The sequence below is a fragment of the Neopsephotus bourkii genome, unplaced genomic scaffold (genome assembly GCF_033783945.1).
Source record: "Neopsephotus bourkii isolate Nb327-2 ecotype Australia unplaced genomic scaffold, CSIRO-AGI_Nbou_v1 NB_690, whole genome shotgun sequence".
NCBI classification, from domain to species: Eukaryota; Metazoa; Chordata; class Aves; order Psittaciformes; family Psittacidae; genus Neopsephotus; species Neopsephotus bourkii.
The window spans coordinates 2,544,551-2,566,842 of record NW_026901189.1 but is presented as its reverse complement, the minus strand read 5'-3'; the positions used below and the strand labels follow the sequence as shown (position 1 = coordinate 2,566,842).

The following is a 22,292-nucleotide window of genomic DNA, read 5'->3' as shown; positions in this document are numbered from 1 at the left end:
GTTTTTTTTCCTTTTTATTTTCACATTTGTTCTAAAGCTATGAGAATTTTTTGGTTATCAATCTTCCAAGAATAAAACTAACCTATCAATTTTGATGCTTTGCCTACCTGCCCACTAGAATTTGAAGTAAATGTTGCTGTAAGACTAGAGTTGCACTATAATTTAAGGATGCTTCTCATAAACATTTAATTGCAGTTCCTTGCAGAAAAGAAGGGTTGAACCAGAAAAAGTTTGGATAATGATTATTGATAACATGTAGTGAAGTTGCATTTCTTGCTGTGGGTTTTTAAAAATTCCTTAGTTTGACCTAGGAATTGAAATCTATTTTTCATCACGGCATTTGTATTAGGCGCTATGTTTGTGCTAGGCATGTCATGCCAATTTTGAAAGAACTTCATAAAAAATGGCAAGTATGTGGGTTGTCTTCCTGCTTTGAGTGTTAAGTTAAACCATACTGGAACTTGAGAGTAGGTTTTATACATATTTGAGAAAATGAAAGTGGTTTAGGAACAAAAGTTGGACTATTATGTTGTGAATAGGGCACAACCTGATGGAATGGTTTGGGTGCCACAGCAGATAAGCAAGTTTGACACTGTAAAACCCCATTTTTTGTTTTGTGAGGTGCTTTTTCAAAGGGGAAATACTGTTTTGAGAACCAACTGAAAAAGCAGTAAATAAATAATAAATTTTGATTAAGCTCAGTAGACAGCAAATGTCAGAACCTTCGCTATATTAGACACCTTGCTACAACTGTTGATAAAACTAGTATTCTGCTGTCAGTCTGGTAGTTACGTTTACATAACCTATATGTGTGCTTCTTTGAATCACTTAACTGTATGGCATCCAGATGTGCTTGTATCTTTTTTCCAAAAGTGGCTTAGGCAACCAATCTTAGGAGGATCCTAGTAGGAGATCTCCTACTCCTACTCCTACTAAAATCTCCTTTAAATAAATGAATTACTACATATGATTTCATTTGGTCAATGAAGTCTAATACTTGCCTCCAGGAACTGAAAAATTACATTTATTTGTACTCTTGATGATGCTGAGATCTCCTAGGTGAACAGTTGTGTATCCCAGTCTTTCTCCATGTCATCTTTTGCCTGTATCTTATTGATGCAAGTTAATATTACCAACAAAACAGATTTTATAGTGCTCTTATGAAAACAGGAAGGAACTGGAACTGGCTCATTAACTTTTCTCTGTCTCTTGTTCAAGAAAACTGTGATGCCGTTGCTTTCTGGAGCCTTCCATATCATTATAAGAAAAGTAAATGTATAGTAAATTTCTGCTAATTTAGGTGTTAGGGGTAAAAGGTGAGTTGCTGATGTTGGGACAGCATTGCACAGATGCATAACTCTGGGGGACAGATGAGTTTGTTAGCAAAGAGGGTACATTTAATAAAGCAGATGTCTCTAAACTTTGGCTCTTGGGCAGCTGTGTTACTTCTCCTGACCCTGACCAGAAGAGCATCAGTGTTCACTTTGACTTTTTAATTTCTGGTGTCTCTGCGATATGTTGCCTTCAGTTTGTACCCCCTGAATTACAGACTGGGGACTGCTGCAATAACCATTGATGCTGCAGCTTCCTAAAGTCTGTTTGACTAAGAAAGATCAGATCAGGTTTTAAAACAGCTCAGGTCTCTCGAGTGAATGTGTAACGGGCACTCTTTAAACTGGGTAATTAGGGAGAAATTTTGTGAGTTTTTTCCTCACATTAACTACATAATTAGGTCATACTATCTAAGGCAAAAGTATGTAAAAATATGACAAAGTATGTCAGCACTATATGCAGTTAGCAGATGTTGAACTAGTTTTTAAGTATCAGAGAGTCAAGCTGATACTATAGTTAAAATTTTAAATTAGTTGAAAATGAATATGCTTTTTGTTAGTTACGTATATTCATGTTTTCTGTTTCTATGCAAGAGAAATCTTTCCAGTTCAGGCCTGCTGTACCACAGAGAAAGGGGAAAAAAAAAAGGAAAAAGAAAGCTATTTGGATTTTGACATTTAATTGGTTTAGTACTGATATGTGTGCTAAAAAGCAGAAGTTGGCACCAAGGCTTCTGTGCTTTGCATCAGAGAGATTTTTGTTTTCATATGTGAGATTAAACCTACTGTACCATTTTATGCAGCTCCTGCCTGGATTTATTTTTGGATTGTGACCTAATGGTGACATGCCTTTCAGGTTTTATATTTTGTATGTAACTGTCTTATATGACAAGTTTGGAATGATGTCATTATGTTGTGGAGGTTTTACTGGTTTTTAATAGATACTTCAGCAACTGTTCATTGTAATAGTTTTTGCAAGATGTGCATATTTGAAAAACTGTAAATATTGTAAGGGAATGTTGGAATAGAATTAGATCTTTCTCCACTGTTTATTTAGATCCAAAGGCAGAAACACGACTGTATATTATGGTGAATGACTTTGAATTTCATGTGTACAACCGTTCTGAGCTTTATGGACAACTTCAAGAACTATTTGGCTTGGATCCCATAATAATCCCAGCAAAGAAAGATGATGAAAAAACACAAGTAAATGGGAGGCAGAGAGCACATACCAATCTTGAAAGGTAAATTATTATTCATTTTGCTATTTTGTTGATACTTTGTTCTGCAAAGGGCTGAACTAATTAGGTAATGTTTTGTTAGCATATGCTCTGGAGGCCAAATGGTTGAAGCATATCTGAGAGAAATTGCTCTGACAAGCCTGACAGTCTAAATCTTTTTCCTTTCCTTGGACGTCCTACCATAATAATTAAAGCTCACAACTAAACAAACCAAGTATTTCCTTGTTTAATGATCAGAGACAGGTTGAAAAATATATTTGAAGTACAATGTGGAGGGGGAGCATGTATTGAAGAGGCTTATGCTTGCAGAATAAGAATGGTATTGCTCAGTAGAAGTAACCGCTGCTCACGACATTGAGTAGGCAAAATGTTAGGGTCCATATTGTGTTGGGAGGACTTACTGTTTTTTGAGCTTTAAACTTGGGCTGATTTCACAAGTTGTATTTTTTTGAGGTGTGTGTTTGTGCATAGCTATACAAGCCTTCTTTTTTTTAATTTTGTTCTTGGTTTTGGAGTACCTCAGGAAACATGGTGTGGGTCTGTAAGGAGTTCTTGTACCCAGCTTACATGTAGTGAAGTCAGATGTTCAATAAGAAGGCTCTCTCTGGGCAGAATCGCACCAGACTGATTTATTGGCAGGAGCAGAGCAGATCTGTTGACACTTGAGTCCTTCCAGTGCTGCTGACCAAGCCGGTACTTGTCACTAAATTCTATAGTAGGCAGCTGTGGGATGCCGAGCAAGTTTCTCCATGTTTTTATCGTATGCCCTTACTGGCAGGTGCTGGAAGGTCTTCTGCTGTTGGTGAGGACATGTCTTGGGAAGTGAAAAATCCCACACCTAAATGGCAATATTTAGAACAGGTCAAGTTCCCTGAGGAAGATTTATTTAACTATTGTTCTGTGCTAAACGTGGCACGCTTGTTTTCTACCTGTGTCAGCCCAGTGTAGCAGCACCCAACTTGTGTATGCTTCCTGCTGTTGTTCCAGGCTCTGGAGGAGTCTGCAGTACTCTGCCAGCAGGTCCCTTAGAGGAGGCATCTCTGTGTTAAGGAACATTCCCCAAGATCTGTGCACTGAAACTCCCTAGAATAAAAGGTTGTTGAATCTTCTGCAGAAAAGGCAAAATAATAATACACATTTTTTTCCTGTAGTGTTAAAGTAAAAACAGAATCTCAAGACCCTTCTTCTTCATGGAGATCACTTATTCCAGTCATTAAAGTCAATGTGAGCACGGTAAGTGTAAAGACCCTGATAATGAAAATATTTAGCAGTATATGCTTAAAAATTAGGCTTGCCATTCATTTTTCTTACAATGATTTCAATGATTTCTTGTAATGATTTCAAGAATATCACCCAGTAATTAAGCTAGGTAGTGGGTGTTGCACAATGTGTGGTGTGTTTGTGGGCTTTTGGGAGGTGTTTGTGGTTTGGTTTCAATAGGGATATTTGACCACTTTCCTTAAAAGTTGATGTCCACCCTCCCCCCCCCAAAAAAAAAATCACCCAGGAAAATTGTTATTGAAATGATAGGAGATAGAACGTTGAGAGTTTAATGTACAAGGTAGTAATTTTAGTTATGCGCAAATTAGGGACAGGATTTTTGTCTGTGGTCTTTATTTGGATATTGCTGGGTATTTTATAATTTTCATAATTTTGCTGGTTATTTTATAATAATTTGCATTATTATAGATAAATACATATATTTAAAAGATCAGTGTATAACGAGTGTTTGGGTTTTCTTTTGGATTTAGGGTCGCTTGGCATTTGGGAATCATTATCAGCCACAAACACTTTGTATTAACTTTGATGACGCTTTTTTGACATATACCACAAAACCACCTTCGAGCCACCTTGACCAGTTTATGCATATTGTGAAAGGAAAATTGGAAAATGTTAGAGTCATGCTGGTTCCAAGTCCAAGATATGTTGGCCTTCAAAATGATGAGTAAGTTTTGGGGACTTTTGTTTCCGTTTTTTTATTATTATTTCTTTAAAAAAAAAACCAAAGAACAGATTGTTGGTTGTATTTCTGCTAATTTATTTTTCTTAGTGTGTTTAGACAGTTGGTGTTTTTAACACTGCAGGTTTTAAATGTTGGATCTTTGAAACTATTTATGGAGGAAAGTACTGGTTTTCTATCTCATTGTAGGTTTTGTTTGTTCTGCTCTGTGATTAATCATAGAATCACAGAATGTTTTTGGTTGGAAGGGACCTTTAGAGGTCATCTAGTCCACCCTCCCTACAATAAGCGGGGACATCTTCAAATAGAACAGGTTGCTCAGAGCCCCATCCAACCTGACCTTGAATGTTTCCAGGAATGGGGCATCCTGCATTCAACTTTTATTTTCCTTCACTCAGGTACCATAGCTGCACAGCTTTGACAGCACTAGATTTCTAGGGTAAATGCAAGGTTTAAGGTGTTGACTTCTGTAGAGCTGATTCACATATGGTTAAATAAATATTTAATTAAAAAAAAGGGGTGAAAAAGCTGTGCCATACTTGTTATAGTAGAAATCACATTATCTTTTGAAGGCAGATTGCTGATCCTTTTGCCTCTGTGTATTCTGCATAAGCATGGTTATACAACTTTAACAAACTGAATAGTACTAAGTCAATCAAAAGAGGGGGTGCTTACATAAAGTGATTTGACACTAGGATTCTTGTCTTACTACCATTTAACCACCAGTCATTTCTGTGCATGCTATATTAATGTCTCTGATTGGTACGGTGTGAACAGAATGGCCAGAATTTACTGCATTATCTTATTTAATGCTTACAACATTATATATTTAACAGACAATTTGGGCAAAACTGCTAATTTTCAGTCTTTCACGGGTGTTATTTGCTCAACAAAAAATAATCTATCCTTGGACAATTGTATGTATGAGTTAATGTAAAATGATTATACCTATTTTATACCGCCTAAGCAACAATATTCCAAGAATAAATTATTATTTTTGGGAATAAGCTGTATGTTATTTGTCTGTACCTTAATTGGCTCTGTATGAGGCAAATACTGCTGTCTATAATATGTGTTTATGTTTTCAAAGAACATTCTGTGGACGTTCTTTGAATCTTACTCTTCCAACAAGATGACAAAGGAAATTTCTTCGAGTAATATTGAAAACAAACAAGATTAAAACTAAATAGGATTAAGACACTCAAACTATTAGCTTTTTCTCCTGCTTCTGCTAAGTATTTTCTTTTATGCTGTTACCATCCCTGCAGCTCCTGATGGCTGTAGGATAGCGTGTGTGCAGAAAACATGCCCTAATTTACTGTGTGGATTCAATAAATGACCCAGTTCATTGGAAACAGGGAATGTTTGAATCTTTAGAGTGTGTCCTTTTATGCTGCTTTGGCTTAAAAAATTAAGATGGGTGTCTTAACTTTCAGAAATTCCTGCAGGCAATGCACATACAAAAACCAGCTAAGTGACTTGATGAAATTTGTAACAGATTGACTAACCAATACAAACATCAAAAAAACACCTTGAAAATTGTCATATTATATTACAGACATACATCTCAACACCTCCATCACTTTCACCAAATAAATCCTCCAAAACCCAAGGGAAAAAAAACTGTGTTAGGAAAAATAGATCAAAGCAGAACAAGCTTGAAGAGCAGTAACTAAGTGAGCAGGCTCAAAGCAGAAGTTTAGGATTGATATTAGGAAATAATTTTTAATGATGAAAATTGCATTATCTGATTTCCAAATGGCCTGTGGTGGGTTTTCTAGGGTTCTACCACCTAGATATACACTGGAAGAACTGGAGGGCAAGGACTGAGAAAGATATTTAGCTACCATGTGGTGTTTTGGTGGTGGGTTGTTGTTTTTTTTCCTCTCCCTCCACTTCCATTAGTGTAAGACCTCACAGCTTTCCTCAAGAAAGTGGAGTATGGCAAAGGTGGTGAGGATGACACAGCAGTGGGTGTTTGACAAAAGAATTTGGCCATTCTTTATGTCAGCAATTAAAGCTTTCCTGTAGATACTTTTCTCTTTCCTATAGCTAAGTGACAGTTTCTGTTTGGCTGTGGAGTTAAGTCCAATTGTTTATCTTTAAGAAGACTTAGCTTTAAAACACTTTGAACTTCTACTTGAAGATAGTGTTTTAGATTGAAACAAAGTTATTAATTATTCTAAGTCAGACCTAGGTAGTCTGTGCTACTAGAGAGGGTAATGCACTTATGTGAAATGGGTATAGTATTCTGTATTTCACAGAACAAAACACACATCAGATAGGGCAGCAGGGACTGAGAAACCTTTGGCATCATAGACTGGCCAGCTTGCACAGAGGCTGCCTGACCTTCATGGAGAAATGCTGAGTTGCTGAAACAAGATACAGCCTTTGCCCTACGCTGTGCCTCACTGGGGGTATAGTCAGACAATGATAAATGGTTGTGCTGGCTAAGGAAGATACTGCCAGGCTCCTAAGTTTTGCAGCTGGTTATGATGTGAGCTTCCCCTCTTTTTGCATTACAAAGCAGAGAAGCTTCCTCTGAGACCCTATTGGTGGTATGCTTAACTTGAGAGGCCGAAGTTACTATCTCATGCTGTTGTGCCATCGTGTGCTATTCAGTCCTGCTAACCTGCGTGTGCCTATTGCGGAGTGTGGGCAGAATGAAGTGAGCTCTTCCCATGAACTACAATTTAGATCTCTATAAATGCTTCCCTCCCACTTACGTAGCTGAACCACTAAATATTTTTTTTCACATCTTGCTCCATTTGCATCTCATTGCGTCTCAAGTTCATAAATTATATTTTTCTACAAATGAAAAAAAAATTCTACTGAAACAATTCAATTTCAGGCAGAAAAAATACATAAGTGGAAAACTGGGAATGAATAGAAAGTACTTAATTTTTCACTGCTGTTACTCTCAAAGTAGAATTGATTTCAAGGTTCCGGCTCTGTTGCTTTTGAAGGACTTCTGCCAGTATGTGAGCTCTGTCTGCTGTCTCCCATAGCTTCTAAGCTTTCTGTGTTTGGAAAGAGCTGTGGTAAAATGAGCAGCATTATTCTAACAGGTCACATTCTTAGACCTTGTATTTCTGTCATTGGAGTTTTCTTTATCTGCAAAGAACTGAAAACTTACAAAAGCGGCAAAAATGTCTTTCAGTAAAAATAGAACTATCACATTACAATTATTATTACTATAAAATGTTATATTATAAATTAACATGTAGCAACACTGTAAGAAGGGGATTGCAGTATACTGATATAAAAGTGTTATGAAAAGTGTTTTGTGTCTTAGTTCTATCACTTAGGTCCTTTTATATTGAGGGAAATCTTACTGAGGAAGAACAGGGTTTTATTTTTTTCTTTTTTTAAGCTAATGGTCTAATTACTGAAGATGTCTTGTCCCTTTGGTTTAGAGTGCTATTTTAGAAAGAAAACAATTAGCAGCTGAAAGAACAATTTAGGACAAGGAGAAAAGAACTTTCAATGGAAAGAAATTTTGAAAGTAAAACTTTTGTAGTTGGTTGTGGTTTATAGTATCTGAGAAATGTCTTTGTGGAGAGGAACCTGATATCTTTGTGCTCAAGTTAACTGAATTTTTAAGGTATTTCATGTAGCCATAATAATAATGTAATGATCAAATATTTTTCGCACATCAGGGTAGATACAGCCTAGCAATATGACAGCTGCCTTTTTGATAACAGACTTGAAATCAGATAGACTTGAATATTCAGTGTTTGTTTTCAGTAGTTCATTTAGTCTGAGCTAGCAGATAGACTAGGAATTGCAGAGTGATAGGGAGGGAAGGAGGAAAACTGAAGTTATAACCTACACTTCAAACTTAGCTTACTTGGGACAGACTGCAGTGTGTTTCAGGTACTTCACTCTATTCTGTCGACCCTTCTGGTAATGGGAAAAGACTAATGCCTTTCAGACAAGGTAAGGTAGCAAGACCTATCTAGATGTGTGGAGTTTGTGACTTGGGATTGCACCAAACTCGAATCTTGCCCACAGAATGTTTTTGATCAGGTACCACATACACTGTATCCCCACTGTTGGCTTGCGTGATACAGGTAACATTTTCATTGATGATTCCATGGTTACATATGTACTACTAAGAAGAGACGAGTGAGCATGACCTATGTAATCTCTTTCATTATGCTTCATACAGAATCATAGAATAGTTAGGGTTGGAAAGGACCTTAAGATAATCTAATTGCAACCCTCCTGCCATGGGCATTTAAAATTACTTGAATTCATAAAGTTTAATCTCAGTGCATTTTTAATCTTTATTTTGCACTCTTTTCCATTTACAGACCACCGAGGCTGATGGGTGAAGGTTTTGTTGTAATGCAGTCCAATGATGTTGATATCTATTATTATATGGATGAACCAGGTACTTTCTGTTAGATACAAAGATAAAATTTTAAGGCGTATGAAGACTACATGTTTATTGTCTGGACTTGCTAGGCAATTTCTTCTGCTTTTTCTTCAATGCTGAAAAATCTCTATGCTGAAAAAGTTATTGTAATGTCTTGGAGCCAAAAAAAAGTGTTAGTTATTTTTTCTGCAAATGAACTAAAATTCCACTGAAACAAAGGGAAAGAGAGTTCATTTGTTTCATATTTAGAAGGGAGTGAAATTTTGAGCTGTGTTCAACTTCTAAACTGTTTCATGTGAAAGGTCTGGGGAATTTCATAGATGAAATAACTGGGTATGTAGGACCAATGTATTTATCAGCGAGTAGTTTTATATCATGTAGGTATACTCTATCAGCAATGCCTTCTGCAAGTCTATATGCAACATAGAAGCAATTAAGCTTCGTATGTGTTCTTGGAACAAGTTGTGTTTTAAGCTGCAATCATAAATGATGTAGGTTTACAAAAGTACTTCAGGAATGGGGATAATTTATAGTTAACACTTCCTGGAGGTTTGGGGAAATTTATTTGATGCATCCATTTCTGAATATTGTGGTGTTTGTCTTTTTCACTTTAAATCTGGTGTGTTATATTACCAGTTTATTTTGCTGGAGTTCTTTCAGTTTGCAAAAGCTTTTGCTTGGACTCCACTTAAAAGTATTGCCTGAATCTTGAACAAAGGTAACATATTCAATAATGATGCTTACTGGTAGGATAGGTGACAATTTTGGAAACTTGGTTTATATGTAGGATTTGGAAGTACATGTGGATGTAGGAAAGCTTGCATTGGTGAAAAGCATATTTAAAAGACAAAACTGCTGTATATGTCAGCATTTCGCTGACATCAGTGAGCAGAACTTCAGGAAATCAGAACAATATTTGGTCCTGTTCTTCCTGTGTTTACTTCCATATACACTGGGAGTCTGCATTGAATTGTGGCTTGATATTTATATACTGTAGTGGTCCCAAATAAAACTGACATAAGGACATGTTAACTGTCATGTGCTTAGTAAACATTTTTCATGCTAATTTGAAACAGCTTCCTTTAATAGTCTGCTTATTACATTATGCAATATAGGTCTTGTACCAGAGGAGACAGAGGAAAGTAATGATGGAGAATCAAACAACGAAGACAGCAAGTTGCAGGATCTGCCACCATGTTGGGGTTTGGACATTGTTTGTGGAAAAGGAACAGACTTCAACTATGGACCGTGGGCTGATAGGCAGAGGTATTACCATGATTTACATTTTTGTTTTTAATCTTTAATATCTCTTGCTACTTTTAATCTTTAATATCTCGCAGTCTAAAGTTTCTAGTATGCGATGGCTCAGACTTCTAATCTGTTTGGGGCATACCAGGCAAAATAGAAGGAATTTAGGTTTAGTAAATTAATTTTTGTTTATCTTGTTGGCCTTCCAAAGTTAGTATCACTCAGTGAATTTTTGTTATTAAATTAATAAATTATGCTCCTATTTTTGTGAACAAACGAGTTTTACTATTTATCAAGTGTTAGATACCTAAGTGTTTAACCTTAGAGTGGCTACTTTATATTTGAAAAACTCCTATTAGCTCATGGATAGGAATACACTGTATATTGATGAGAAAATTTTATGGAAGTACAAATCTGGCTACACAGATAATGAGGGGGAACTGTTTATCCCTGCTTTAGGAGAACCAAATTCTTGATGCAGTCTCAAAAGTATTTATTATCCAGGTATTTTAGTGACAGAATTTTAGGCCAGAGCTCTACTACTGTTCTTCACTTAGCCCTTGATGTTTTGCACTCAATTATTTCTGGTGGAGACAATAGGATTGTTTAGAGAGTAGAGGACTACTACAAGTGCTTTCCCTCTTTTCCCCTATTAATTACAGATTGATACTTCTTTTGGCCTCCATTAATTCTCCTGTGAAAATATTATGATTAACCATCTCTTACAAGTGTGAGGATAGCAGACCACAGAGTAATCATTAGATGCAACAGTATCTTGGAGAATTTAAAAGAAAATGCCAGTTTCCAGAACAGTCCTTTGCTGGGAACATTAAGTCAGTGAATTGTTAATGATATTTTTAATACTCCCAAGAAAGCTCACTCTACGAAGGTGTGCTTTTTATAATTTTAACTGGCTATGTGGAAGGTGGTTTGTGCCTATTCAGGGTGTGCAGAGTTAATAGATTCATGCTTGGCAACATTTTCACATTGTGCTGTGGATAGAAGATAGAATTTTGGAAAGTGCCACAACATTTTAGAAGGACACATTGTAGTGATCGGTGGACTTGGTAGTTCTGTGGACTTGGTACTCTCCATTCATATAAAAGCTTCCACAAATACTGATCTTTAACACGTCACAAGGTACAAGCTTGGGTTTCCCCAGGATTTGGACAGTGTGTTGTGTGATGTTTGGTGGGGGGTTGTTTTTTGGGTTGTGTTGCTCCCTTTTTTTTCCTTAACCTTTTAGGTTATAATGGTCAGATGCTGGGTGCAGGAAACTGCTACCCCCCTTAAAGACTTTCTTCCACCTCCTTCAGACCTATATAAGCTAGGCTATCTGCGCTTCCTCACTATGGCTTTCCTTTCATGTAGTTACATGTTCAGACACAAGTTTGCAGAAGTGTAAATTTCATGTCGCTCTCATTCTGAGGTACTAAAGTTTTGTATTTTGTTTACTGCTGGGCATTAGGTCAACCATTTATGTACAAACCAAAGCATTTGGGGTTGGACTAGATAATCTTCAGAGGTCCCTTCCAACCCTAATAATTCTGTGATGCTGTAGCAATTCCTTGATAAACAGATTTCTTGCTACTATGTTTTTTAGTAGTAGATTTGTAAACCAAAGATTAAGAATAAGAAGAAAGACATATCTTGTTTGCCATCTGAATTAAAATATGTTTGTTGGGAATCATTTATGGTCTGTCCATTCATGGCTTTTATCCAAAAGTCACTTCTTATCATGGAAAATTTTGGAGATTTCAGTAATGAGTTGGAAGGCTGCTATGATTTTAAACAAACATTTTTTTCTTATCACAACCAGTGTTTGTGTAAAGACTCACCTAACTGGAAAATAATTGACTCAAATAGATGCATAAATATGTATAAATACACATGTATTTCTTCTGTGAATGAAAACAGCTCTTTTGTTTTTGTGTGTTTGTGTTGTTTTTTTTTCTTCCTCCCCATTAGGGATTGCTTGTGGAAGTTTTTCTTCCCACCAGACTACCAAGTTATGAAAGTCTCAGAAATTGCTCAGCCTGGGAAACCAAGACAGATTCTTGCTTTTGAACTGCGGATGAATATTATTGCAGATGCCACCATCGATTTACTTTTTACTAAAAATAGGGTAAATAATGAAAATACATCTAGAAAATAATTTGTCTGTGTGATTACTCTGTGGCTGTTGGTTGCGCATGTTTTTATTTGTCTCAGGTGTTTCTTACAGAGGTATGGTTTTAAAAGCTAGGTGACTTGTCTTTCAGAGCAGAAAGTACACTGATGCATAGAAATGATGTTTAGACTGTTTTTCTTTCTTACAATACAGGAAACTAATGCTGTACATGTAAATGTTGGTGCAGGATCATATTTGGAAATAAACATTCCCATGACAGTAGGTGAAAATGGTGAGTTAGCGTTAATATTAATTTGTTTTCATAATGCTTTTTTTCTGAACAGTTATCTTAATGACTATGTGTGTCAATGTCTTATGGTGTTTGCCTTCAAGACTGTGAGATGTGTATTCTTACATAAAAGAACAAAAAGTATTTCCTTATACATTTTGTTGCAAGATATTAAAGTATGTACATACTTAAATAGTCACCTTCATGTTTTGTTTGGGTTAGGAAACACAAATTTCTTAACTACTAGACAATGTATCATTTAAACATGTATCTGTTGAAGCAGATGACATTGTCAGCTCAAAGCAGGAAGACTTCTTCAGTAAGATTAGCGTAGTAGTTAAATCATGCTGAGATATGTTCTGAAAAATAGTAGTAGTTAATTTAAGCAAAATTAATTCCAAAATCCAAGGTGGAGATCAGTGTAAAGTTGTATGTATGTTACCTGTATTTACTCATCTTGTTGGCTGGTTTGAAGACCTTTGCTAAATTGTTTGTTCTCTTGATTCCTTCTGGCATTTTAAGTTTTATTCCGTAACTTAAACCAAGATCTCCAGAACTGAGCATTTCCAGACCCAGCAAGAAGAATTCTGTCACCTCTGCTATGTGAAGGCAGAACATCTTAAGCTCTTTGTTGACAAACAGTAAATGGTAGAATTATTATAGTAGTAATTTATTTTATGATAATTCTTGATAGTGGAATGGTGAAATCGCTGGTGAGAATTATGTAAATATTTATGCAACTCTTATGTGTGAATGACTGTGTTTTATATCTTCTGTGTGCTAGGCTATTCACCTACAATTAAAGGGCAGCTTCTACATGTTGACGCCACCAGCAGTATGCAGTACCGGACTCTCTTAGAAGCTGAAATGCTAGCTGTAAGTTTGCATCAGTAAGCACAAAGCTTCAGTCTCTAGAGGATTTTAAATAAAAGAACACATTTATTTGTCTGTGGAGCAGTTCTTTAGATTCTTAAACAGTACAGAAATACGCCTTTGTTGAATATATTTTGCAAAACCTTACTATGTAAGAAACTTACATATATACACGACTATGCATGTGTGTAACTTTTAGGGACTTAACATAGTTTATGTGTGTTATGAAAGCAGTGGAGGGATTGGAGTACCACTTGCAAGTCTTGCCTCATTAATTACGTAGCCATGTCTTATAGGCTTAACGTTAATAAATTACTACACTCGCTAGCTGTGATACAGAATTTGAGTGCGTAAGTACTTAAAAATACTTCAGAGTGCTTAAACTAGTTGAGACGGATTTAATACTGCATGATTCTTTTGTTTGCAATACTTCTGCAGTACTGCAATTCTGTAGATTACCTTTCTCACTGTTTTTCATTAGTGATGTTTTTAAATATGAGCCTTATATCAGTGGTTGAAAAATACTATATTCTGAGGGATTTTATCTGTAATGTATTGTAAACAGTGAGGCTTTTAATGAAACCTTAGGTTTATAAATTACATGGTATGTCTGTTGCAACAGATGTATCAGAATTTCATAATATACCTTTCCAGATAAATTAATACACTAATGCTTGACCTTCAAGCACAGGAAGAGAGTGAGATTAAATTGTTAAAGAACTGGAGAGGCCTTCTGTTCATCCCAGCAGGAAAACAGTTTTAATTATTCAGCAGAGTACATATGTGAAAACTGCTGAGATACAGGGTCAAGGATTGTATGCTTTAATTGTAATTCTGATGCTTCAATATCTTGTTCACAGTTTCATATTAATGCCAGCTACCCCCGGATATGGAACATGCCACAGACATGGCAATGCGAACTTGAGGTTTATAAAGCAACCTATCATTTTATCTTTGCTCAGAAAAGCTTCTTTACAGGTAACTACTTCACTAAATAAAATACATATCAAATTAAGTATTCTTTCTTTAGAATTTCTTTTCAAATTTTGCAAAGGTGTACAAGGTCAGGTACTCTGATTTCAGCTATTTAGCACAAGTAATTATTTTGAGGACAAAGATTCTGATGTTTTCTGTTTCCTGTAAGTATCTTAGTACACAATATTCTTATATTTGAGTGGAGGTACCAAATGATTTAATTTTCTAACATCTAAACTAAATTTGACCTGCAGTTATGTTAAGTGATCTTAAATTTCAGATTATTTTTTTTTCTATCAGATCTATTGACTTGTTTAATATTTGTCACCAAGGATATTGAATTCTCTGAAATCTCCCTTTGGCTGACTAATTTTCAGCTACTTAAGCTTTAGGTCATGTCTCTGTGGTTGACAGACGATTAAAGAAAGTAATTTGCTCCTTAGGATTTTGGCTGTGAGGAAGAATGTGTGTGCACGAGGCAGTACGATGTGATACAGCATCACCAAACTGTTGCTGAAGGTTTCAGCTACAGCAACAGAAAGAATATAGCCCCATCAGTGTGGCACTAATTACTCCTGCTGGGAGGAAGGGTTAATTAGTGCAGGCATAGAGCCATGCTAATAAAGTTATCCTCCTGATGAGTCTGGAGCCATTATCTATATAGTGTTGCAGTACACATCATAGTCTACCTATCCATTCAAAGCAAACAGTAACTTCTGAAACAACACGTTTTTGCAGAATTAGAATATATTACTAATGTATACATTTAGAGTACCGGAGTGGAAAACCAGAGGAAAGCAGTTGGTAGTCCAGTGCTTTTAGGTCAGTGTGTAACATTGCTACTGAGCAAAACTAAACATGAAAACTTCATTAAACCTATTGCTTTACAATTGAAAAAGCAGGTGAGAAATGGGAGATGGACTCTATCTGTGGAATATCTGCCTGAGAAATGCATGCTGTGTATTGTTCTCATTTTCCTTTTTCTGTTAAGGAGCAAGCTACTAAGATAGGCGATTTATGAAAAGCCAAAAACTTAAAAGAAGAAAACTCTCACTTGATTGCTACTGATTTGTCTTTTATTACTTTACATGGGTTTAGATTTGATCCAAGACTGGTCCAGCGATAGCGCGCCTGATATCTTTTCATTCGTTCCTTATATGTGGAACTTCAAAGTCATGTTTCATCAATTTGAAATGATTTGGGCAGCAAATCAACACAACTGGATTGACTGTTCCACCAAACAACAAGAGAATGGTGAGAACACTTTTTGATTTGGAAAAACAGTGCAAACTGCAAAAAATACACTCAAAATAAGAGAGCACAGTAATTACAAAATTTTACTAGAAAAATGTGTCTTCAGTGATAAACCATTTGCTACTGTTGATGTGCATAAACTATCCTAAACCAGTTTAAAGTTCTAACTTACTTTGTGCAAACGTATATGGGTTTTTTTGGGGACAGTGCAGTTCTGTATCATCTTTTAACTTTCATTTTTTAAGACCCTTTGAGTCTAATTAGTACAAGAGTTTGCAGAGAGCATCTCTGAGGTCTTGACATATATTCAGTAGGCTAAGAGAAAACATGAACTTGAGAATAAATTTTTTAAGTAAGGTTGGGAAAATACCATTTGAACTCCATACAACCAGAAATGTTTGTTTTCTATTCATTTCGGAATAGGAGATAAGGCTGCTAATTCTAGGCAAAACTAAGGGGTACATTTCAGAAAGCCAAACCTTTGATTAATGTGCACTTTGCTTTATATGTATCTCAGTGGTCTACACTGTAGTAGAATCTTACAATTTCAGCATAGAAAGAGGACAGTGAATTAAAAAAATCATCAAGTTGTGTTCTTGTGTTAAAAGTAAGGCTCACTACTTCATCAGCCCTGAGGAACTGTCAGTGTGTTTTTTTTGTTTGTTTGTTTGGTTGGTTTTTTTTCTAGAAACTCATGTGTGAAGCATTAAAGTCAGTCATAAGATAATAGTTCAGTTGTTCTTATTATGTGGTTACGGTTTCATTGTGCCATGTACAGTGCCTTTCTACGGAGGGCAAGCTGTAGGGAGTTATCACTTAGTACGATGTACTCTGAATAGTAGTTAAAATGGCAGTTTCCTTTGTCTTGAGTTCTTGAATATATTTGCATTGTTTTTACCTGTATGTTTGATAATTTTAAAAGAACAAAATAGGGAGTAACTTTTACAGATTTTTTTTTTGTTGTTGTTTTTTCCTCTTGTATCAGTTTATCTAGCAGCTTGTGGAGAAACATTGAACATTGTTTTCTCTCTGCCTTTCACGGACTTTGTTCCAACCACATGCAGTACTAGATTCTCTTTAAGGGTAAGTTCTTCCACTCCTTGCCCCTTTTGCCTTGGAAATGTGAGATAGTTTCCTTAACTTCTTCAGTCAGCAGATTTTGAATAAACTCTTTCGCAAAAAGCAATTAGTCTTTTTCATCTCTGGCTCATAGAATTTTTCTTGAAGTAACAGGAGGCAAATGGTTTCAATTGCTTATATGAAGTATCCAGTCATAGGCTGGTTTAACTATATATACACATATATATGTATTACACACACACAAATAAAAATTTATTTTAAATATACATATACACATATGCTTCATACATATGTACACACAGTATGCATATTTACTGTATTTACTTAAACTATGTGTATCTGTGTATGTACTTACCACTTGGAAGTCTGTTCCCATTTATTTATAAAATGTGAAAATCTACTGTATGTTCAAAGCTAAAAATCAGATACTGGAATGGGTACCCTCCACCTCTTTGGAAGGCCATTTTCCATATTTTTAAGAGTTTCTGTAGAATAAGTGGTGATGGTAAACTGTTAGTAACAGATGCAGCTAATTCTTTGAAAGACTCTAGCACTTCACTGGGATAGAAGCAGTCTACTGCTACTGAAAATTAAAAAAACTAGTTGGTGATGATGTTGGTAATTTTGTATAATTTGATAGCAAAGAAATCGGTGTTTTATCTATATAATTTTTTTTTAAGTATGGTTTAGTTGGTTTGTAGGGCAGTGTTGGCTAGTCACTTAACTTTTGCAGTATGGCTTGAGCAACATAAGAACAGGCACCAGTAAAAGTCATGCCCCTTTGTTTAACAGATTGCTAAGTTGTGTGGGAGCTGTGGTCAGTGATCACATGTTGAAATTGAGATTTCTTGCCTTGCTTTGCCTGTAAAGTGAAGATGATGGTGAATATGAACATGCAAACACCATGAGCATTATGCATAAAGTGAATGTAAATTAACCTTTTTGATACTAATGTTTAATTTTTAGGGAGAAGATGTTGATCTTCATTTGTATCTACCAGATTGTCATCCTAGTAAATATTCCCTTTTTATGTTGGTGAAAGATTGTCAACCTAATAAAATAAGTCCTGAATCTTGTATTTCTGCTGAATGTCAAAGCGGTCAAAAAACAGACAAACCCAAATGGAGGAACATTACTCAAGAAGAGTGAGTTTTATTGTGATGTTTATGTATTTATATTGGCTTTTCATATTTCCTTATTTAGTTTGTGATGAAAGCAACCTGCTATATTTATCTAAGATATTTAATGCAACTGTTGTCCTTCAAATAAGTGTGCTGTTTCTTTTTGAAAGGGCTGGATGGGTTGAATGCTGGACAGTCCCAAGTGTTGTGTTTACAATTGACTACTCATGGCACCCAATTTATCCTCAGAAGGCAGACGAACAGTTAAAGCAATCCTGTAAGTGCCACTATTCTTTTCTTGTTATCGTGTTTCATTTTGGGAACAGTTGTGATTTTGTTGGATCAAACTGCTTAAATTTGCAGAAATTAATTTTGAACTGAAGTAATATTACATGTCACACTGGACAATTACAGTCTGTAGAGTGCACCAGGTTTGATTTAAAAACTGACAACATCTCATGATGCAGAATTTCAGAACATGTCCCAGTTCCCTGTGTAAAAAGAGGATACACTCTGTAGTTGACTTCACCTTGTCCTTAAAGTGGATCTCATAAATGGGTTGTTGCATAATACAACCTATCACTTGGTATGTTAAATGTGAAGTACAGTATTTTTTGGCAGTATCTTATTCCTTAGCCTTTCTAAGCTTTTTTCCTTTGGTTGTTGTGATGTTCTCTTATGATTAAAATATTTAAATACACTATATATGAGATATAACAACATGGTCTTTATGGATATGAAACTCTGAGATTCACTGTTGAAGTGAAGCATGGCCACCTGATGCAAGTGTTAGACTGGTCAGTCTATCAATGATTTCTTCAGAAGAATAGTTAAATACAAATGTCTAAGCAACTTTTCTAAGTATGAAATATTCTGTAAGTATGTGCTTGAAAAAAAAAGTTATAAAATACTTAAATGCAGAGATAAATGCAAGTTACTTTTTATGCAGAGGGAAGTATGCAGGAAGTTATGGCTATGACATTAAAATCTTTCAGGTTGAGATGCTAAAAACAGAAACGATGAAAGAGGTATTAGAAGAATAATGAGGGCTAATTTGGAGGGGCCTCAATCAGCAGGTGTTAGAAGACATGCTGAGTAGTGTTTTTAGGGTTTTCGTTCCAACTATTCAGATCTAAAAGAACTGAAATTTTAGAGGACGAATTAGAAAAAGTGAAATTCATCTTGCAGATGTTCATTATGTGCTCTTGTGAGACTCTTGTCAGCTTATGTCAGTTGTGCCTACTTCAAATTTGAAAACATGTGCTAGTAATTGTGGCAATTGAACCTGCTTTTCTAAGTTTTTACATGCACAGGTAATTTTGTCCACAGCTCCCCTCAATGAATAATTCAGCACAGTCTAGATCACTTCTAATCTGTGATGCTGATAGAATGTGTTTGTTACAATATAAACATCTTTATTTTATTTTAAGTCAATTGATGGAACCCTTTAAGGCTCTCAGAAACCAATATGTTGCATTACATGAAATGCAGCTTACGAAAAAGTGGTCATCTCACCGCAGCATTTAGCTGATTTATAACACATAGCATAATGCAAGCACAGAGCAAGCATTGTAGGCAATAATAAATTAAAGCCTTGAAGGTTTTCTGGCTGCAGGTGTGTATTCACTGTATTTCTCTATGTGTCAGTTCTTCCAGTTAAACTGGCACCTGAAATCTTATTCCATGTAGAGCATTAATTTTCTGTGGTTTTCCCATAGAGTTCTTCCCAGCAATCACTTCACATCTCCAAAGCACTTCTGTCTTGTCACCTTTCCTCACTTAGAAAAAGACAAAATGTTTTCTTCTCCCTAACACCAAATGGAAAGAAAGGATAGGAAATAAAATTTCAATTTGCAGACTGTTTTGTGTCTAGAATAATTGCATTATTTGAGAGGAAGTTTTGGCCCACAGGGCTATTGGTTCAGAATAGGTTTTTAATGTAACTTTTGTATTTTTCCTGTTTATTCACTTCTGTTTATTCTGCAGTAGCTGTGTGGTTGTGGGAAATCTACTGCACTGTAATGAAGGCATGTCTTTGTTTAACTCGAAGAGCAAGATAAATAAATTGGATGCTTTTTTGGAACTTGAAGGATTGTTTTTCTCTTGCATAATTAACATTGACTAAAATATTCTGTATTTTCCTGCTGTCCCATAGTTACTAGATGTGAGAAAACAGTTCTGTAGCATGAACTTATTAACATAATTATATTATAATAGAACGTAATTATATAAATTATATAAGTTAGCTTCAAAAAGTTGCATATTTAATACATATTCCTATTTGCAGAATTCTGTTCATTGGAAGTCTAACTTGTAATCAAAATCTGTTTTAATCTTTATTTTGCTCCGAAGTGTCAGAAATGGAAGAAACAATGTTATCTGTGCTAAGGCCATCGCAGAAAACAGCCGACAGTGTGATTTCATCTCCCACAGCTTCAACCCGCATTCCCCTTGACCCCTCAGAGCTGCCCCCAGATAAGCTCCATGTGGAACTGGAACTCTCTGCAGATTCTCAGATAACTCTATATGGACCCCTGCTCAAAGCCTTTCTGTCCATAAAGGTAGGCATAGGAAAAGAGACTTATAATTTATTAATTTATGGAGGGCCACATGTAGGAAAGGGAAATAAATAATTCCTCAGAATACATGGATTTAGCTGAAAAGTTCTTATAAGTACTATTCGATGACTTTGGTTGGTGATGTGGCATAGCTGCGATGAATTCTGCTGGCACAGGCTTATAAGGAGATTTCCAATATGTATATATGTAGACCCATATCACCATAATTTTCTTTCCAAAGACAGTGTTTCTGGACTTCATGCGTGGAAAATTTTTTCTTTGACTTTTGCAGTACTAAAAAGAAAATAAAATAATATCAGCTCTAATAATATTAATGGGATTCTTTTTTACAACCACTTTTATACAAATATCCGTCAAAACCCATGGGCATTTTAAGGGCATTTTAAGTTCTGCAGAGTGTCCTAATTGGTTTTGTTTTTGCTAAATTAGCTTCTGTGAAATTTCTGGAAACAGGATCGTGGAGGGGAAAGTGGAAGAATATGAGAATAACATAATTTTAAAAGCTACTTCAGTCAATATTGAAGAAGTTTTTCATCCTTTTCCTCATGTTAGTCATGCTTTAAAATGTTTGTGCATATTGCTTAAGTTATGTCCTCTTCCGTTGCTGGGTGGCTGAAAACAGTTTAGTTTCTTCCCAAGTCCCTCACCCTGCCTTGTTGAGACAAAAGCAGAAGCGACTGAACATATTGCTTCTATTTGACTAACAGTCATGTGGTTGGGTTTTGGTTGTTTATTTTGGGTTTTTTTCTCTGATGGGTTTTAGGGGAGTTTTTGTTTGTTTTAAAGGTCTGTTTTGGCTTATGCAGGTCTAGGCTAAAGTAATATTTCTGGAGGCTTTCAGTTTGAGTCAGAGAACTAGGAATATTCTGAGACAGGTGATTAGTGTCAGGACTCGTACCAAAACAGTCATTATGAATTTATATAAGGTATTGTGTGTAAGCAAAGAATAGCAGAAAATATTAAGTTTTTACAGAGTATAGGGCTTGCAAATGTGCTCATTATTTCTTCATGTTGCCAATAAAATAATAGGATTAAGATTAGGTCAGTATTGCATCTGGAAGACTTAATTTCCTCTACTCCTGAGGAAATGTACCAATGTTTGACTGGTTTATTGAGCTCCTCTTTTGAAGCCCATAAATTCAAGAGATAGTTTTGTCTTTCCAAGCCCAGCAGCACTTCTTCATTGCACTTTGCATCTGGAGGTATATATAAAGAGTGCTATGTTAGATCCCTTGATTCTATGATTTAATTTTTTGAGATGAGGATTTCTCAGCTTAAATCTAGCTTTTATCTTTTAAATCTCAAGAGAAATTTTAGGTAAATGGCTCATTTTTTGAAAATGTGCATTTATTGTACTTTTTACTATTTCTGTGAATGTGTGTTCATCTTGTTGCCCAGCTGTGCTGGCAGCATCTCTGACAGATTTCCAAGGGTGGTTTTTTTTATGCTTGTTTTCCTGTCTTGAGGTTGAAAAGTTGTTTTCAGGTAATTTTAATTGATCTTTTTTGATACATGTGGGATTGATTCCTAGACTTGCTTCGTTCATGCAGTTTTGTTAAGCCTTCTGTTGTGTAGTTTTTCAGTGTAACACTGTGTTTCTCCCTGAAGGTCTTACTGGGTGAGAATGAGTGTTTTATAGGTCCTTGCCTCCCCATGAGAAGGTACCAGGAGTTAGTTACTGAAATTCTTAGCACCCTCTGCTGGGTCTGCCTTATAAAAAATATTTCAAAGTCTGTGTTATAACCTTTCGCTTTGCTGAAAAGCAGAGCAAATAAGCTTTGCTTAACTTCTGAGGGTTTTTTGATTTGGCCACAGAGCAATGCTTAATTCATATGCAGTAACAGTAAGAA

The 22,292-nt window shown here is 35.7% G+C and overlaps 2 protein-coding genes across 6 annotated transcripts in view; one reads left to right on the top strand and one right to left on the bottom strand.

The window, feature by feature from the left end:
- The window catches only part of TRPC3 (transient receptor potential cation channel subfamily C member 3), a 288,551-nt gene that overhangs the window by 91,166 nt on the left and 175,093 nt on the right, over positions 1-22,292 (bottom strand). The window lies entirely within an intron of this gene.
- Positions 1-22,292, top strand: part of BLTP1 (bridge-like lipid transfer protein family member 1) — a 114,697-nt gene that overhangs the window by 13,494 nt on the left and 78,911 nt on the right. For all 5 annotated transcript variants that reach the window (XM_061353647.1, XM_061353648.1, XM_061353645.1 and 2 more), the window contains exons 6-19: positions 2,389-2,575; positions 3,724-3,805; positions 4,324-4,517; positions 8,849-8,928; positions 10,029-10,179; positions 12,130-12,286; positions 12,485-12,563; positions 13,345-13,436; positions 14,294-14,411; positions 15,507-15,662; positions 16,648-16,745; positions 17,709-17,887; positions 18,034-18,140; positions 20,216-20,424. In XM_061353647.1, coding sequence (XP_061209631.1) covers positions 2,389-2,575; positions 3,724-3,805; positions 4,324-4,517; positions 8,849-8,928; positions 10,029-10,179; positions 12,130-12,286; positions 12,485-12,563; positions 13,345-13,436; positions 14,294-14,411; positions 15,507-15,662; positions 16,648-16,745; positions 17,709-17,887; positions 18,034-18,140; positions 20,216-20,424 — 1,889 coding nt within the window. The remainder of the gene's footprint in view (positions 1-2,388; positions 2,576-3,723; positions 3,806-4,323; positions 4,518-8,848; positions 8,929-10,028; positions 10,180-12,129; positions 12,287-12,484; positions 12,564-13,344; positions 13,437-14,293; positions 14,412-15,506; positions 15,663-16,647; positions 16,746-17,708; positions 17,888-18,033; positions 18,141-20,215; positions 20,425-22,292) is intronic.